Source organism: Mesocricetus auratus, unplaced genomic scaffold, assembly GCF_017639785.1.
Source record: "Mesocricetus auratus isolate SY011 unplaced genomic scaffold, BCM_Maur_2.0 Super-Scaffold_100003, whole genome shotgun sequence".
Taxonomy (NCBI): domain Eukaryota; kingdom Metazoa; phylum Chordata; class Mammalia; order Rodentia; family Cricetidae; genus Mesocricetus; species Mesocricetus auratus.
Window position 1 is genome coordinate 32,813,172 of NW_024429188.1, and position 21,048 is coordinate 32,834,219.

At 33.9% G+C, this 21,048-nt stretch overlaps 1 protein-coding gene across 8 annotated transcripts in view; it reads left to right on the top strand.

Annotated features, from left to right (window-relative positions):
* Dmd (dystrophin) overlaps positions 1 to 21,048 on the top strand; it is a 2,157,616-nt gene that overhangs the window by 881,508 nt on the left and 1,255,060 nt on the right. For all 8 annotated transcript variants that reach the window (XM_040744180.1, XM_021232987.2, XM_040744181.1 and 5 more), the window contains 2 exons: positions 3,158 to 3,292; positions 6,187 to 6,336. In XM_040744180.1, coding sequence (XP_040600114.1) covers positions 3,158 to 3,292; positions 6,187 to 6,336 — 285 coding nt within the window. The remainder of the gene's footprint in view (positions 1 to 3,157; positions 3,293 to 6,186; positions 6,337 to 21,048) is intronic.

Sequence of the window (21,048 nt, forward strand, 5' to 3'; positions counted from 1 at the left end):
CGGGGTGGAGTACTCCGAAGTCATACATGCTCTATACATTGTCCAAATATTGGTCTCTGTACTAATTACCTTATATTACAAGAAGAAACTTCTCTGATGAGCGTTGAAAAATGTACTTATTTATGGCAATATGTAAATGGAAATCTTGCTATGTTTCTTTACTAAAATAATAGTATTAGGTTTTCCTGCATACCCATGACCTAGATAGTCTCAGGTCTTGGCTTCATTAGGAATATAAGGTTTCAGAGTTGTTTTGATTTGCATTTCCCTAATGGCTAAGGATATTGAGCACTTTCTTAAATGTCTCTCAGCCATTTTAGACCCCTGTGTTCTCTATTTAGTTCTGTCCCCCACTTTTTAATTGGATCCTTTGGTGTGTTGGAAAATTGCTTCTTGAGTTCTGTGTAAATTTTGGAGATCAACCCTCTGTCAGATATGGGGTTAGTTTTTTACCATTCTGTGGGCTGACTTTTTGTCTTGTTGACTGTGTCCTTTACCTTACAGAAGCTTCTCAGTTTCAGGAGGTCCCATTTATTAATTGTCGATCTCAGTACATGTGCTACTGGTGTATGTTCAGGAAGAGGTCTCCTATAACAATTCGTTCAAGGGTACCTCACACTTTCTCTTCTAAGGGGTTCAGTGTAGCTGGATATATATTGAGGTCTTTGATACATTTGGACTTAAGTTTTGTGCATGGCGATAGACATAGACTATCTGTAGTCTTCTACATGCCAATATTCATTTATGCCAGCACCATTTGTTGAAGATGCTATTTTTTCCATTGTATAATTTTAGCTTCTTTGTGGAAAATCAGTTGTTCATAGGTGTGTGGGTTAATATCAGGGTGTTCAATTAGATTCCATTGGTCTACCTGTCAATTTTGTGCCAATATCAAGCTGTTTTCAGGACTATAGCTCTATAATAGAGCTTGAAGTCAGGGATGGTGATGCCTCGGGATGTTGCTTTGTTGAATATGGTTGTTTTGGCTATCCTGGGTCTTCCATTTTTCCATATAAAGTTGAGAATTGTTCTTTCGAGGTCTGTGAAGAATTGTGCTGGGATTTTGATGGGGATTGCATTGAGTGTGTAGATTGCTTTTGGCAGGACTGCCACTTTTACTACATTGACACTACCTATCCAAGAGCATGGGATATCTTTCTATATTTTGGTGTCTTCTTTAATTTCTTTCTTTAAAGACTCAAAGTTCTTATGATACAGGTCTTTCACTTGCTTGGTTAGCGTTACCCCCAAGGTATTTTATGTTGTTTGTGCCACTATTGCATCACTGGGAAAATCTTGCAAGCAGTTTGTTTTGTCTTGTTTCATATTTTTTTATAACTCTCTGGGTTCACAGCTGTGTGATATTTATTACCTTTCTCCTCTGGTAGTGCATAAAACACCCTGCAACACCATTAATTCTAGCCAGCAGTTGTGAAGCATCCAGCTGAATGCCAACTAGATTTCTTCATATTTTATGCCATGAATATGTGGTATCTTCAACCGTGGTCTCTCCATCAACATGTGGATGGTAACCAACAACATTGGCAGTGGTATTTAAGGTGTCTTATGGGACACCTGTGGCCAACAACTCAAAATTATGTACCCCATTCCTGTTACTAGAGAGTTTATTTAGTAACATAGGATATCAAGTTGGGGTATTTTCTCACCCATACTATGACAATTTCATTTAAATTTTTATATATGTGTATATTTTAGGAAACTTCTGCGATATTAGGCTTTTATATTGCTTTTCAAAAGACCTTTATTGTTATACATTCTTGAAATTGTTTAGGTTATTTATGATAAACACTTTTTCAAAGATAGATACTAAAATGCAGAGATGTAGAGTAACTGGGTGTGTAAATGCTAACATTAATAACACTGACAGGTAATCTTTCTCATATATATTTCTAACAATACATATAATTTTTGTTCATTTATTTAATTTGTGATCACTAAAATGCCATATCACTTTTTTCACTATTATTCTAATTTAATCCCCTGGCTGTTACTTAGGATATACATTTTTTATATGCTTCTTTTTATGTAAAATTCATTTCATTGTTTAATTATGTGTATGTACATTTTGTCGTATATTTAAAAATGATATGTGCTCTTAACCACTGAGCTGCCTCATATTTCTTTTTTTCTCCCCCATTTCTTGAAGACTAAAGCAGCTTTATTTTCATGAGTCTACCAGGTTTTGTATTTATCTTCCAATAGACATATTGAAAATTTTGAATTTTATTATCTTAATATTAGCAAATGTTGCAATATTATGTTTAAAACCATGTTTTGATATTATTTATGAACTATATTTTGGTAATAAGATTTTAATTTTACATGTAGTAAAATGTTTTCATTTATTTTAATATTATCAGTTTTGTAGTATATATTTTACTTTAAATATCCTCTCATACAGAAATTCAAACTAATTCTCCTCTATATTATTTTTAGAAATCTGAATGTTTTCTTATCTTTGAGTACTAAATTTTAAAAGCTTTTATATTGTTTGTCAAATACCACTTATAAGTAAATGTACATTGAAAATAGTAGTTGTGTGTTGTGGTAATTAGGCCCAAGGAAATATGAGAAAGGAATGCATATATGTGTGGTTGTTCACTGCAAAACAGAATTGAACATAGTAGAATTAAATCAATCTATTATTATGGAAACTAAGCTATAATTACTGAAATGAAATATTAGGTTTTTCATAAAATCTTTTTCCTGGTAATATATAATACTTAAATATGTTTAACACCAGAAGACAAATGGATAAATGAATGTTTTAATTTTAAATATAAAACTATTTATTTTGGGTGAATTTAGAAGTAACAAAACAGTGGTATTTGTTGATGTTCAAAGAACTTTGACTTATACATGCCTTCTAGCACATGCTTTGATTTTTATCTAAGACTGTTCTGTAAGGGAATGTGTGATTTTAAAAGGCAAATTACTGGACCTTGAATTTATTCGAGTATACACTGTTTCCTTAATGACATAATTCCTGAGGTATTAGATTTCAGAGTACCTAGTTGCATTTTAAATCATATACTGTAAAGTAAGGGCAAAATGTAGAAAATTAAATTGTAATATAAAGGTCCCATACCTACTTTTATGAGCACATATTTAATCTGTAACGTCCATTTATTTTCAGGAAGTTTGGGCATGTTGGCATGAGTTATTGTCATACTTGGAGAAGGCAAACAAGTGGCTCAATGAAGTAGAATTGAAACTGAAAGCCACTGAAAATGTTCCTGCTGGAGCTGAGGAAATCACTAAGGTGCTAGAAGTAAGTTGTGAATTCATCTAAATGATACTTTGTATGCAGCATTGAAAAGTTTTAGTGCCAAGGTCATCATTTTAAGACACAAGGAAGAGGCAGTAGCTACTAAGCATCCTTCAAGCCTTTGTTCCCTTCAGGATCCTCCCTGGTCTCAAGGACTTAAAAGGGAATCACTTGTCTTCTTTGATATTTTCTTTTTGTTAGCTTTATAATTTCTATGTACTCACTTTATGTGCTTAAATCTACTACAAACTTCTAAAGACAGTTTAATTTAAAGTATTCTTTGGAGTGCAGCTAAACGTTTACTAGCAGATTATTTTCTAGCATTAAGCTACATATTTATTAAACTGGAACATTAAAAACTTTTAAAGTCATGTTAATAAGTATTTTATGACTTAAATATGTGTTATAAATATAAATGTGTCTTTTAAGACTTCATATACATACTTATTTTATAGATTTTAAATATAAAAAAATTAAATGAGTGCATGTACAAGGTATAAATTTCATTGTCTTCCTATGTTTAATTAGCCATTCATGTTGTATGCATTTTGCTCAGTTTTTTATTATTAATATGTAATAAGTATAGAGTGTTATCATATTCATATATGTAGATCTGTAAAATAAATATAGCACCTTTGTGACTGCAAAATAAGAAGCAGATAGATTTTCACTTTAATCCTGTCCTGCTCTGTGGCATTCCTTGACCAAATATTCCTTGTGAAATAACAGTGTGATCCATTTTCTAAAAAAGACAAAGAAAACTTATCATGCTTCTTTAAAAAGTATAGGAGTCAGAATGAAGACTGGCATGGTGTGACTATCCTAGGAAATTATCTCATTGTATGCTTATTAGCAGATTAAATTTTTGACACCACATTTATCTAAAACTTTGAAAACCTGTGACATGTTCATGTTGCTTGTATGTCTTTCACATGTATAAGCGAATGCAAAGTAACCCCCCAAAAAAGAACACAAAATGGAATGGGGAGCATTAGGGAAGAGAAAAGTAAGAGTATTGAGGAAATGAAGGAACTTAATGATGATCAAAATGCATTAAATGCAACTGGAAAAGTATGATTGTCCATTCTTTGAATAATTATACATGCTAATAAAATGTAGTCCATTCTGAGGAAGCTGATGAGAGATCAAAGTAGAATTTTAAGGTAAGAGAGGAGGAAAAAGACTTATTATTAATACTGACCATCCTACTGACTATTGCATGCAAATACTTTGGTTGCTGCTGATTATTCTTACAGGCATTTTAAATTAAAAAAGGGATATACCTGAATTTGACAAGGATAGAAGTGCTGTAGTACTTTTAACTCTCTTTGCTATTAAAGATTTCCTCCACATTTGAATTCTTAATTTTTATTACTTTTAGTTTGCATTTTCACGTAATTTTTTCATATATTATATTGTTATCACATTCTTCCCACTCTAGTACTCCTTCAAGATCGTCTGGCAGAGGAAAAATGAGATTACCTTTATTTAATCATGTTACCAGTTATTAATCAGCAGATTATACACTTCATTAGGAAATAAGGACAGAAAATTATTCTATTAAAAATTCTGGAGAATGCAGATATTTGCTAATTGTAATGAAATGTATGTTATAAGAAGAATCTATAGTAACATTTTGTATTAAAATTTTGATTAGGTTTTCTTACAGATTTTAGATGTCAAAAGCATGTTTTTTGTAAAACACTAAGTAAATAATGATAGTCTCACTAGAAGTATAACAGCAAAATATATTGAAGCTGTTCAGAATTTGAAAAAGAATAGACATATAAAAATGACTTACAAACACTTCTGGGGACAGCTTCATGTCTTTGGGGAAAAAAACCATTGAAAGAATTGTTGGAACCTATATCTGTCATTTAGTGTATGTTGTAAGATCTGGTAAAATGATATTGGATTTCTTATTACCAAGAATGCTTAAAATTGACATTTAGATTATTTTTATTTGTTCAGTTTATCTGGACAAAAAATCTCCAATTTTGAAGTATTATCCAGTTAAGAATTATAAGCCTGTTTCTGTGGGGATGGGAAGCCTTACCCTCTCTGAAGGGTGAATGGGAGCTGTAATGGTAGGAAGGTGGAGACAGCAGGAGGAGGGGAGGGAGTGGGAACTTGGATTGGTGTCCAAAATGAGAAAATATTATTTTAAAATAAAAAATAATTATGAGGCTGTAAATAATAAAAGTCAGGAAATAGCTTAACTGCAATATACCAAAAAATGAAAGAAAAAATGTTTTGTCAATACACATTTAAATACACACACACCACACACATGCATCTAAACACACACACACACAAACACACATACACACACATGCATGCACACACACCACATAAAGGAAATTACCCAGAAATGACAATGGATCACCAGGTGATTTCTGTCTGCTGTCCCTTCTTGAGCATGAAGGAACTTATTGTCATTTACATCAACTTTTAGTCCTAAGATGTCAGTGAAAGTATGTGTTCTGTGAAGAGCAAAGAAGTTTCTTTGGAGAATTCCTTTATCTGCATGTCACCGAGCATTGCAAAAAGCAAGCAAACAAAAAATCCTAACCATAGCAAAACAAATAAACAAACAATAGTTTAGAAATTGAACACTTTAGCTTTTGAGGTTTTAGAGTAGAAACTATCACTAAGAAAATGGTGTTAATTTTTAAAAACACAGTCTATAAGGTAGTGGTAAGTCTTTGGAAAATCATAGTGTGATCCTCATATTTTTTAAACAATAGTGCTCCTTCATATTTATTATCCAAATTAAATTTTGCTTTACATTGCTGATGGCTAAATTGTATGTAAATAAGAGAATACTGAGCTATGTGTATGCATTCAATGTACTTAGAAAAACAACGGAAATATTAAATATTGAAAATGTGTTTCAGTCTCTTGAAAATTTGATGCAGCATTCGGAGGACAACCCAAATCAGATTCGCCTGTTGGCACAAACCCTAACAGACGGAGGAGTTATGGATGAACTGATCAATGAGGAACTTGAGACATTTAATTCTCGTTGGAGGGAACTACATGAAGAGGTATGAAGATAAGTGGGAAACCCCTTTATTCTACATTTTATAAATGTATGACAGACACAGTCTTTTCTAATAAAATGAAAGATGATTTCAATTTAGTTCAGCCTTAAATTTTAAAGCAGTAACTGGATTATTTTGACATGCATTTCATTCCTCTAGGAATATAGGAAACTGAAACATGTTGAGAACAAATACCATACTTAGGTCAATAAATTAATTTTTAATTTACGGTATTTGTTATGGTTCCTATTGCTGTTATAAAACTTCATGACCAGGACAACTTGGGGAGGAAAGTGTTTATTTCAGCTTACACTTCACCACACTATACATAATTAAGGTGTATTCCTGTATTCATATATGAGGATTCACATATATGACATGATTTTCCTAACCAAACATAAACAAAATAACATATGCTCCTAATATTACATTATGGCTAGCATAGGCAAGAAAATAAACACCATGGCCAAAAGTGAGACCTGGGTGGCATAAGTCAACTATTAACTAATTCTTTTTTTTATTTTAAATAGCTTGTTTTACATGTCAATCCCAGTTCCCTCTCCCTCCCCTCCTCCCACACTCCCCTTCCCCCCCACCCTCCCACCCTATTGCCAAATCCATCCACATAGGGGATATCAGAGTCTGTCATTTTACTCTGGGTAGGGTCCAGGCACTCCCCTAAGAGTCCAGGCTGAGAGAGCATCCTCTTTGTGCTATAGGCACACGAAGACTGTTTGTATATCAGGGATAGACACTGATCCACAGCTCAGGGCCCCATAGGTTGCCCAGGCCTTCTCGCTGACACTCACATTTGGGGGGTCCAGATCAGTCCCATACTGGCCTCCTCACTGTCAGTCCGGGATCCAAGAGCTCTCCCCTGTTCAGATCAGCTGTCTCTGCTGGTTTTGCCAGCCCATTCTTTGCCAATTTGCTCATCATTCCTCTCTCTCTGTCACTGGGTTCCTTGGGTTCAGTTCAGTGATTAATTGTGTGTTTGCCTCTGCTTCCATCAGTCACAGGATGAAGGCTCCCGGATGGTTATAGACATCAAGTTCATTATCAGGAATGGGCATTCGAGGTGGTCTCTCCACTATTGCTTAGCTTGCCAATTGGTGTTATCCCTTTAGATCACTCGAGGTCGCTCTGGTGCCTGATCTGTATTCGATCCTATGATTCCCTCTTCCCCCTATTGTACCCCCACCCCCTCAACTTCCTTTTCCCCCATGACCAACTCTCTTCCTCTTCACCCCCTCTCTTCTTCCCAGGTCCCACTCCACCCCACCCCTTGCCGTGTTCCCCATCCATTCAGGGGATCTTGTCTCCATCCTCTTCTCTTGGGTACTATGCATATATGCATATCTTTTAGGTTCTTTCCTGTTTCCCAGACTCTCTATCAGTGGAAGTGCAAACTGGCACTATCCTGATCCATGTCTAAAATCCATATATGAGTGAGTACATACCATGTTTTGTGATTCTGGGTAACATTTTAAGTTTTCCATATCCTCATGTGTGATAGTTGATACTATTGCAAAGAGTTTTTGTTATAAAAATATTCCCTTGAAAGTGTTAGGTATGTAATCAAGATCATAAAATACTCAATACATGATAATTTTTTTAATTTTGTCTGGATTGTATGCCAGAATATGTATATCCTAACAAATAGTTGTTTACAAATTTATTTGTACCCTATTCCATGAAGGCAAGCATAGGAAAGCAAATAAATAAATATATTCCAATTTTAAATGTAGTAAAGCATGTACACAGTTACTAATTTGATGTTTCTATAAGAAGATTGAAAATGCACTCCTTATAAATAATCAAACATTTGGATGGGTTGAAGAAACTGTTTTCTCTGTGTAACAGCACCAGCTTACCTGGAACTTGCTCTGCAGACAAGTCTGCCCTATATATAACTCATAGAAATCCACCTGCCTCTACTTCCCAAGTGCTGGGATCATAGGTGCGTGCCACCACACTCAGCTGTTTTCTAAGTCTTAACATTAGGTGTTTTCCATGTTTCCCTCCGTAATCAATTAAACAGAATGCTACAAAAACACTAAATATTCATACAAAATAAACTTGAAACTACACCAGTCTTGACTGTGTTTGTTATATACATATTAAGCCAAAAATAACCTTGTACATTTTGGCATTTGACAATGCTAATAAGTAAGTCTGATGCTTTTTTGAAACTGTATTCTTTATGAGATAATACCCTTAAAATCTGTTGTGCTGGTATTTAAAAATCTGTTGTGAATTTAAATTTAATTTGTTTTAATTTTCAATTTAAAATTTCAACCATGGATACTGTGCTCACATCACTGCTACTATACCATCCCTCTCAAATTCTTCCTCTTTTCCTCTGTCTCAAATCTATGGTAGCTGTATAAAATATCATGATTATATTTTATAAATTTATATGCACATATACATACATATAAAATGCATATGTTATATATGTATATATATGTATTATACATACATATAGACCAGATAGTCCATTTATTATTGTATGTACATTTGTTCTTGACTAATACCTTGTACTGGACATCCTGTGTAGGAGATCATCCATGGAGGATATTAATTTCCCCCCTCTCAGCAATCATTGCCAGCTATAACTCTTTATCTGAAGTGGTACCATGTTAAGAGAAGCTTTTCTTGAGAGGAGCCTTCCCGCCCGCCTGGCTCCAGATCCGCATCAGTCCCAAATAAACACACAGGAGGCTATATTAATTATGAAGCTGTTGGCCTTGATTGTTTCATACTAGCTACCTCTGACTTAAGTAATTACCCCATAATTGTTAATCTAAGTATGTTTCTTACTGGAGAATAGTTCCAGGCTTCCTACCCCCATGGCGTTACATGTTGACTCTCTGTGTTTCCCCTTCCCAGAATCCTCCTGGACTCCTAGCCCCACCTATCTAGATTCCTATAGGCTCAACAGTACTTTATTGACAAATAACAGACAAATAACAGGACTTCCCCAACATCTCCTCTTTTCTGATTAAACAAAAGAAAGGTCTTAACTTTAACATAGTCAAATTATATACAACAGAACAGTTATCAAGTAAGAATACGGTTACAATATTTTGTCTATCAACATTCAGCAAGATTTAAAGAAAATATCATCTATCTCATTCTTGTGAGTCCAAAGTCCTATATGTAGCTTATCTTTTATCATAACTAAGGAAAACTATAACTATCTGTCTTCAACTCCATCAAAGACCACAGAAGGATAATATATAAACACTAGGATTGACAGAAACATTTTACTGCCTGGACAGTCACCTGAAGTTCCTCTGTAACGTTGGGGCATCCATCTTCAGCCCATAGGCCACAATGTGTCTGGAACACTTCTCAGCAAAGCAGGAAATTTCGAACTGTCCATCTGCATTGGCAGTCTGACAGTCATTTTTCTTTGTCCTGCAGAAAGTCTTGTAGACTCTTCCATGAAGCAGGAACCCTGTAAGACTGAGTTTAGCAGTCACTTTTCTGTGGGTCCTGCATGTCCAGTTTATACAGAAACAGTCAGTCTAGGCAAGAGCAGTTTCTTGCCCAAATGGCTAATCTTGCCATGTTGAAAGCAAACTCCATAACGAGTTTCTTCGATGCCCATCTTCCTCTCAGACATAATTGGTGCTGCCAGGAGCAGACATTTCTCATTGTCAAGAAAAGCCCTAAACCATTTTAAATGCCATTTTCTGAAGGTCTTTGAGAGGTTTGAAGACTGTTTATCTATCTCAAATATTTTTCTCTATATCTAGAAAACCTAACTTACCTAACTATAAATTCTGACAATTATAAGTAACTATCTATAATCTGTATTTAATTACGCATTACATTTTAAAAGATCAGTATAAGCACAATACTTAATCAAGAGGAGAAATATACATATCACAAAATTGACCTTGAATTTGTATCAATAAATGAAAAACAAAACCCATACCATAATTCCCCTTTTTACCATTAAAAGGAGATTGGTTGTGATCATTAACCAATTATAAACAATCCCATTTAAATGAAAACAAAGATTTATAAACAAGATGGGAATCAGGACGTCGCTCATTCCAAACTGCTTCATGCTGGAGGGGGGCGCTGTTCATACCATGGGGATCATGACAAAACTCAGAAACCTGTATCAGTCCGTATTTTCGGGGCCTGTAAAACTGCATCATCTTAGCTGTTTCGACTGTTGGAACACCTGGTCCACTGCTTCCGGGGGTCTTGGTTCATCGAACCACAGAAGCCTGGAAGGAATCCTCAGCTTTTCATTTTCTGTAGAAACATAAGCAAAAACTCCTTTTCCGAGTAACATATCCTTATACTTAAATTTTGAAGTCAAGGCATTTTCAAAAGATAGAAGTTGGATTAATTCAGCAGCATTTATAATCAAGTGTACTTTAGCAGCTGTTCCTTCCTGAGCAATCAAAAAACTGAAAAACACAATAGCATACAGTATCCAGACTCTCTGTGTATTTTCCATCTTTACGTGGCTTATTTATTTATATATTATTACTTTATTTATTTTAATTTATTTTTCCCTGAGACAGGGTTTCTCTTTGGAAATCTACCTGCCTCTCCCTCTGGAGTAAATCCTACCGGCGTGCGCCACCACAACGCAGGCTTTTGTATTTATTTACCACTTTGCCGTTTCATTTTCTCTCTCAATCTCACGTATATTTTTAAACACACTGTAAACCTTTAGAGGCTTTCCTTTATCCAAGTCTGACTTTACTGTAAATCTTTATGTTTTTCTGGCCACGTGTCTTATCTGTAAAACCGCGGCTGTTTTAAACTGCCGTTTCAAGATGGTGGGCGTAAGCGTGATTTCAGCTTACCGCCTCAGTCCATGCTGACCTCCAGCAAAAGCTGCCACTTCCAGCTGTATGTACACACCTTTCAATCGTTAGCAGAGTCTCTTACAACAACCTTGCTGGCTTTTTTTTTCTTCTTTCTTTTTATGCCGAGTCAGGACGACTCCTGTAAGCGAGCCGTGTGAATCTCGGCTTGTCGCTAGCAAAACAGAGCACACCTGAGAAAAATGCTGCTGCCAAAAATCTGTGCTTCTCGCCGTTCTTCTGTTTCTAAAATTCCTTTAAAGCTTTTGTCATTCTACGTGGAAATTCAATCCCACTCCTGATCACCATTATGTTAAGAGAAGCTTTTCTTGAGAGGAACCTTCCCGCCCGCCTGGTTCCAGATCTGCATCAGTCCCAAATAAACACACAGGAGGCTATATTAATTATGAAGCTGTTGGCCTTGCTTGTTTCTTACTAGCTAGCTCTGACTTAAGTAATTACCCCATAATTGTTAATCTAAGTATGTTTCTTACCGGAGAATAGTTCCAGGCTTCCTACCCCCATGGCGTTACAGTACCATGCTAAATTTTCCATCAATATTAGCATGTCAAACGGTGTTCTAATAATGCTAGTCAGGCAATATATTGTTGAGATTTTGTGGATGCAATTTTTCCTGTCTTTATTAAGAAACCCTATGTAGTTGAAAATCCTGGTCCTGTGGCTCTTATAATGTTTAAATCCCCTCTTTCATGATTTTCAGTGATGCTTTCATATAGAGATTGTGTTGCTGATATATTAGATGGGGTTTGGCATCACCCAGACACTTATTTTTTGTGTTTTGACAAACTAATCATTCAAAACCAAGATTCTAGGGTATGAGTTAGGCACTTGATTAGAAATTGTGAATTAATTGAGAAATGCCTAATGATGTCAATTATATTATTTCTTTTGGTATTGTCACTGGCTATCTAGTCAGGATATGTTATTTGATGGACCAGAGAAGGAAAATAATTATACTCAATAATTTTAACTTTGTTTTTGAGACATTATTTTCTTGGATACAAAAAAGCATATTTTCCATTATAAAAAATATTCTTTCATTCGAAGATGAGCCTTACCCATTTTCTTCTCACTTAAGTGCTTGTGTCAGAGGTTTGAAAGGTTTTTTTTAAGTCACCTACCTAATGTTTCCTATAGCTGCAATTACACAGAGATAAGGTAACATTCAATTGCCTGTAAAATAAGTCAAACAGCCAGGGATTTTATTGTCTATGAATACCTAAAAGATATGTGCTAGATTCTATTTCTAACTTCAGAATGTGATGTTGTATTCAAAGAAGTAAATTATTTCAATCATTTTAAAGGCATCATTCACTCTTGTTATGCTATATTTTCTAGTGATAGAAATAAACTGAACAATGATTAACAAACCAGAAAACAGCTTCGAGAGCCATACCAAATCACATAATCTTAAGAAAATTATAGTAGATTTATTGTCTACTTAAGTAACAAATTTTCTAAGATGTTTTAGTAGGTAACAAAATGCTTACTGAAAATATTAAGAGTATATTGGTTACCAAGACCTGAGTACTATTCTAAATAAGTGATATTATATTCTTTTTCTGTTCTCAAATTGCTTTATGATATGGAACCTTTTGTATACCCATTCTATACAAATGAAAAAAGTATCAAAAAACATAAATTGTCTAAAGATTTGTGAGCATTTAGATTCAAATGTCTTTGTATATGGAACCTAGGTACATGAGCATTTCACTATTTTACCACAAGACTGGATGATCCTTGGTTTATATCAAAGATGAGACCTACTTATTTTAGAGACTACTATGAGCCATTTATACTTTCAGAAAGTCTATATAGACATTCAACATTCTGCAAACAAACTACATCTAGAATATATGCATTTGCAGTGATTAAATATAGACTATTTTTTCTTGACATTATTTACTAGAAATAATGATACTTCATGTATTACATAATATTTATATTGAGTGCCATATTATAAGTAATGTAGAGAAAACTTGTAAATACAGGGAAGGAGAAGTGTATGTTGTATGCAAACACTTCGTTTTATACAATGGACTTGAGTATATGCATATTATAATATTCGGATGAGTCCTGTCCTAGTTATAGTGGGAAATCTCTTTTGCAATGAATAGTTTCCTCATCATTTTTTGTTGTTGTTTTCTTACTTTGAAACATGCTTTAGCTTCACAGCTTCCTCTGGGCTCAAACTCATTATTCTCCAGCAACATAAATCCAAATGCTAGGGTTACCATGTTACTATAGGGACACTAACTAACCCTGTCTTATTTTTCAACATTAAAGGAAGCTTAGATCATGAGTTTAAAAGTATTAAGTCTGAATGAAAGTACAAGCGACTAAAATAAAGGGAAGATACTAGAAACAGGATGTAGAACTGGAATATATTCAGTATATACAATGTGCACACATTGAAATAGCTATGAAATCTATCTCTATGTACAATAAACATATAACAACAGAATTATTAATTAAAATAATGCATTTTATATTTTTTAAATATTATAACTACATGCTTAAAACCACAAGGTCTTTATAGTTTCTCATGAAATAAGTTTTTTATCTTTGGTAAGGATTTATATCTTTTCCATATCTGCCTATGAGTTTATATATTTATTTTACATGGGCGTGTGTGAGTTTGCATTCTACAACATGCAGGTAGAGATCAGAGAACAGCTTTTTGGAGTTTTTTCTCTCATTCTCTCTTTAGGTAGGCTCTGGGAATCAAATTCCTGTAATATGCTTTCATGACAACTGCCTTTAACCACTCACTTTACCATCCTACAGTCTGTGTTTATGATCTTTTTACCAGATACCAAATTAGAGGTAGCATAAAACAGAAGAAAAAAAATCCGACTGGTTAATTCCACTTTAGTATTAACTGTCATGATAGATAATTGTAGATACCCTTTAACAGTTCCAGATAATTATGAAAAATTATTCACTGAGTGTTATATCTTGCTTAGGATAAGTAGATCAGAATGACAAGTATTGATTCAAGCCACACCGAAAAGAATTGCCTTTGTGTCAATCAATTACAGGGTTTAATTTTGTTTCAAGGCCTTTTGTCTAAACAAATGTGCTTTGTGGATTTATTTTTTAATGTTAAGCTATAATAATAGTAATATTAATACTTACAATTCATTGAGCCACTTTTATGTTGGTCTTTTTGATATTACTTATACATAGTGTCAAACTTAATTCCAAATTAGTTTTCTGAAATCAATTTGATAATCATAAACTGTGGAAAGGATGTTGACTTGTATTACCAAGAAGAAGCAGGCTACATCTTTTAGAAAGCCTAGAGTGCTATGACACAGGAAAGTGTCAAAAATATTATCAGATGTGCATTGGAACATCCACACTAGAAGAGATGTAGAAGTAAGTAAGGGCAGGGTAAAAATAAATTTTAGAGACTATTAGCACAGTTAATCTACCTATGAGCATTGACACCTTTATTGCCCACTTAAATCTAGGAAGTTTTCAATGAATCAAGAAAATTCATAGTATGTAAATCTAAGAATCAAACCCAAACTATAAGGGGAGCTAAAGTGTCATCTTGTATGAACCTGAGGTAAATAAATATCCAAACAAATGAATGAACCAAAGTAATTTCAGACTACTAACCCTAATCAGAAACAAATGCAAAGTACTTTATAAGGAAAAATATCTTCCCCACAGACTTAGTTTGGTCAAATTTGACATCAAACTAAGCATGTACAAAGGAAATATGAAGTCAGCATAAACAAAAAAGGAGAAAAATACATTATAAATACCAAAATTAATATATATTATAGAGACTTGGCTGGAGGGATAGCTCAGCCATTAAAGGCTAGGCTCAGAAATATATATATATGTATATATATTTGTATATATGTATGAGCTTAAATTTATGTTATGTTAAAATTCAAGGATAACATATAATAAGTTATCTCAAATTCTAGAGGATGAAATTATTATATATTCTGCTTGTATTATCTATATTAATTAAATCATTTTAATTTCAATCTATTTATATACATTTTAGAACTCTGTTAACGTGTCTCTACATAAAGAAAATAAAGATATTGTCTTGTGCCTATAGTCTGTTATTATAAGGAAATGATACTAAGTCTAGTGCTAGAAGAGGGAAAATGGCAAATGGCTAATAAAATGCTTACTCGTCCTCTGTTTTCTGCTAAAGATAGGTTTGATTTTAATGAAAATATTATAACAGTAAAGATTGACCTATATATTAGAATAGTAAAATATTGATCTTATAGACTTACAAAGCTAGTGAATATTGTGAATTTTATTTGAATAGTATCATCTCTCCAGAGCTATTGCATGTTATATAAGATGGCATAGTACTAGAAAATGGAATATGAACAAGTTTTAAGGTTTGACTCTACTCTTGTGACTTGAAAAACCCTTTCAATAATTTTCCCTGTTTTTTAATTTTTTTCTCATATTCCAGGAAATACTTAGAACAGGGGCAGATACTAATGGCTCACCTCCAATTCAAACTTTCACTTACTAATTAGAGCTCCTTCTTAAAAAGTGCTGGAGAGAAAAGTAAAAAATAAAACTGCTCTAAAAGTAAAACTAAGCCTTATCACAGACATAGAATGCAGGCATTTAATTCAATAGAGAAGTACTGTTAATTTAACACAAGTAAGAAATTAAAGGAGACTTGTCAGCTTGGCAGACAATGGTAACTTCAGAAAGTTTTCAGTTAAAGAATGATCCAATAGTAAGGCATGTTTAACATGTAAAATTGAGTTATTGCAAGAAAAGAGACTAACAAAAATGTAAAGATTAATTTTGGAAAGGAAAAGATAAAATTTGGGCTAGACAAAGTGAACTTGATGAGAAAAGCAATAAGAGTGAAAAACTGATACATGGAAAACTCCATTTCTGAGTAACTTGTTTAAGGCTCAGCTTCATCAAGCTGTGGCTTGAGGAGGGGATGGGTAGTGGAACAGACATATGGTATCACTGTGTACTTAAAACAGGATCTTCTTCATACTGTAAATTTCCATTAAAAATGCAAAGCACTTGCCATCCTTTCATAGCAAAAAAAAGTACCTACTCCAGTCATGCTCTACCTTTCTTCAGTAAAATCGTATGGAGTGAGAACAATTTATAAGCATCTCACAATTTTCTTTAAAATACTTCCTTAAATCAGAACCATGCACAAATATTACCTGCAATCAAAATAAAAGATAATGTTTCTTGTGTTATCTTTAACTATTGTCTTCATGAATTGCTTGATTATAGTCTAAAATAGCCAAGAGCCCAGTCTTAGGAATCCTGTCTTACAATTATATCAATATTCAGAAGATCTTCATTTGATATTCTTCTTTGATATGTCAGCATGTCCCAGTGGTTCTGTTGAATATTCAATGTATTATTTTACCTCTAGATCATGCAGTTTACTTTAGGTTCTTATTTTACCCTGTTATCTGTTGGTTATTTTCCCTAAATAATGGTAATCAGATGAGCTGCATACTTTAAAGATTTAGTACAAATGGCAAATGTAGAACACTTGTTCTAAACGTTATAATTTCTAGGCAGAAACAGCAGAACCATAGACTATGTATAGGTTTTCATAGAATTTTTCTATGCTACATACAAAAGATGACATGTCAAATTATTATATTTATGTTTTATTTTGCTTTAACTCTTTCATACTGTTCAAAAGTATGCAGAAGAACTTATCCCCATTTCTCTACATTACTGTAGGTTAATTATTTCACTGGAAATAATCAACCCAAAAACATGATTTGATATTTTCAAGAGGTGAATTTTCCCATGCTGGCTGTTATTGTGATTCGTAGGCATCATAGCTGAGCAGGACTGTTGATTCCCTGCTCTGGACGTTTACATAGCACTTTTTGATATCATAAACCTAGTCCTCTGGGAGGAAAGTTTCAGGTGATTTCCAGATAAGAAACTTTGGGGCATGTGTCTGAAGTGTGTGTGTGTGTGTGTGTGTGTGTGTGTGTGTGTGTGTGTGTGTGTGTGAGGGCACATGTGGAAGTCAGATGACAACCTTGCATATTAGTAGTGCTTACATGAATTTTCTTTAATATTTTGGTCTCTTGTCTTTTTCACTGCTATGAAAGGCAGGGTACAGATCCTTTGTATATGTGTATTCTATTTACAACTTTCATTTCTAACTCAGGAAATTTTGATTCACAAATATAGTTGGAAATATTTCTATATATCTTGATGATTTTTGGATTTCTGTTACTAATGTGTGCATTGTTTCAGACTAATTTCCACTGAGGACAATTAATATTTTTCTGACCAGTTCAATATAACTGAGTGATGTCTGATTTCTACAAATATAGCTTCATTTCCAATTTCTGAGTCTTCTAATTTCAACCTATAACTCTAGTAATATATAGAAAGATTAGAAAGCAGAAGGAAAATCATCTATTTCTTACATCTTATTTCTACTGCTCAGGTTACACATTCTTATCAAAAGAAACATCACAGCCAAATTCCCTGACAGGAGATCCTTTCTACAAAAATGAGTTGCAGGCTTTTCTATCTCCTTAACTTGGTAGGCAAAATATTTGAAAGATTTGCAGTCACCTTAATAGAAAATAGTGCAAATGTTAACTGTTTTAAACTTAAAACTTTAAAATGTGATGTAATTAATTGGGACAACATTAAATAATATCTATACTTCATTCAATCTTCATTGTCTACAGAACTATAGAAATCTTTGGAGCATTTTGTTTAATAAATAGCATTACTTATACATTTAGGAATCATAATAAAGATTGAGTAACCTCAGTACAGAAAAAAAGTTTTAGTTACTCAGAGATACATAATTAAATAGGAAAAATATTACATACTAGTTGATCACAGACTCCAACATAAACAGTAGTAGTATTTTATTTCAAAATAAATTGAATACCTCATTCATCATATGCCTACATTGTCCAGAAAACAATTCTGTTTATTAGTAAAACACCATTCCTGGTTCTCAAGATATATATGATATTACCTGAAAACTGTATTATTCAAAGCCTGTCCTTGGAGCCATTTGTAGCTACTACAAAGAGAGACCAGTAAAGGTATATTTTATATGCTAAATAAAATCAAGTAGGATAAAATCCTTGAGTCTAGTCTCAGGCTGAAAATCTGAATTCCTGAACTAAGAGAATTTCTGATACCAAGGGATGTTCAAAGGTAAGATTTTGTCACATGCTAAATGTATATTACCAACCTTGCATATGGGGACAAGTGATTATCTAGTAATGGCTACTTGACTTAAAGCCAGCAAAGTATCTTGAGCTGATCTCAGTAGACTTTCTCTCATTTGTGTAACTACCCACCTATCTAGGTTTACAGGTACCAGCAATGCTTGTTTGGGTTTTTTCCTGATTATATGTAATTCCTTACCCACCCCCACCCCCTGTCATCTATATTTACCTCATAATGGTCACTGTATTTGGTACTTCCCAGGATTAAAACCAAAACAAATGCCAGATAAATCAGTAGATACATTATTAGCATTGTTTTATGATAGTCGTTCATTAGTCTTGGCTATTACTTTATTCTCTGTGTGTGTGTCTCTCTGTCTCTTTCTCTCTGTCTCTGTCTATATATATGAGTGTATGTGTGTGTGTTACTATGCAAACACAGTATATTGACTGAATATATGGTCATACTCATGACCCATCAATAAACTGATTTTGCCTCATGTTTTGTCTGAGAGGATTGGTTCTGTGAATTTTTAATTATGTGAAATATCAATATATTACAATTTTCCTAGCTTAGATTTCATATTAACAGTTCATGTACAGTCAAAAAAAAACCTGCATTGAGCCAGAGAAATTTAATGGTCTGTTAAGGCTTCTGCTTTTGAAATTACTTGGAGATGGTTTAGGGAAGGTAAACTGCATAGGTTCTTCATAAATTTGCAGAATTATAATTGTATCACATTCTTTTTGAAACTAAAATCAGGCTACACCTTACTACTTCTGGGGCAGAAGAGTGATTTCATCTTTATATCAAGAACGGTGAATGCATTCAGCAAAAATCCAGAAATGGCTTAGATATATTTACTTTATAGCTCATTGATCATTTTATTAGTGCTTTCTTTAAGAAGCCTGACTATCTAATGTCAGGTTCCACTGGAACTGATTTCCAGGCATCATTTTCAGGTATGCTTCTTTCAGAGGTCACAAAAGAATTTCAGTGACCAAAGTAAGAACTGAAACGCATGATGGTTTTATCATTGATATTCTTTCCCTTTTATTCCTATAAATACCGATTATATTTCCCTGAAATTCAAGTAATTTCAGGGAGATCCATTCTCATCCATAGAAAACTATATACACACATACCACACACACACACACGCATGCATACATACACATGCATGCATATATTTATGAATATATAAATGTATATACATCTTTATTTATTGATAGGTATAGTCATCCTATATCTCTGCCAAGCACAGTAACAAATATTCCAGAAAAGCCATTTTATGAGAGTTTTCTGCAAGGATTATATTTAAAGTGTCTTAATATAGCAGTTATTTATTTGGTCTTTCTTATCAGCTAAAAATATTTGGATACTGGCTAATTTTATGTCAACACAGGCCAGTATCATTTCAGGGGAGGGAACCACACTTAGGAAAATGTCTCCTATGATCTGGCTATAGGCAAGCCTGTTTAGCATTCTCTGAGATGGTGGTCCTGGATTCTCTAAGAAGGCAATCTGAGCAAAGCATGGGGAGCAAGCCAGTAAGCAGTACTCCATGGTCTTGCATCAATGCCTGCCGCCATGATTCCTCAGGTTTTGAATCCCTGCTTTGACTTCCAGATGGACTATACGATGTGGGAACTTGCCAAATAAACCCTTTCCTCCAACTTGCTTGTAGTCATTTTGTTTCACTACAGCAATAGAAATGCAAGGTAAGACAGTGTAGGAACTCTATTTTAAAATATAGTAGTACACATTAACTCCAGCACAATAAACAACAGAGATTCAAAGTTAATCATACTATGATTTTTTTAAATTATGAACATTGGTATGTTGTTATTAGTGTTGAAAACATTATTTTCTTTACCTATTTTTTCTCAATTTCCATTTAGTTCTCTTGGGAAAATTCTAACTGAATTGTTTTTGAAATATTTATCAAGATACTTTAGACATGCCTACATATTTAGAAGCTGCATATCTAATTTTATGAGTCTTTCTTACTTACATATTGTGGAAAAAGAGATACTTGTCTGGAATACAGCCCAAAGTAGACTGTATGTAAAGTACAAGATACAAGATAGATTTCAGTTTTCTGTTTATATAATGATGTTTTCTTACCACTTATTATCTACTAAATATCTCAAGAGGGAGCTAGGAGAAAGAGAAGGGAAGAAGAGAAAGGGAAAGGAGGACATGAGGGAGAGGAAGGTTGAGTAGGGGGAAGAATAGAGGAGAGAAAGATAAGAGATACCATAATAGAGGGAACCATTGTAGATTTAAAGAGAAATCCGGCACTAGAAAAATTTCCAGAGATCTACAAAGATGACACCAACTAACAATCTAACAAATAGTGGAAAGGCTACCTTAAATGCCCTTCCCCCATAATGAGATTGATGACTACCTTATATGCCATCCTAGAGCCTTCATCTAGTAGCTGATGGAAGTAGAAGCAGACACACACAGCTAAACACTGAATTGAACTCCTGGAGACCAGTTTCAGAGAGGGAAGAGTGATGAGCAAAGGGGTAAAGACCAGGCTGGTCAAACCCACAGAAACACCTGACCTGAACAAGGTGGAGCTCATGGACTCTAGACTGATATCTGGGAAACCAGCATAAGACTAATCCAGACCCCATAAATTTGGTGT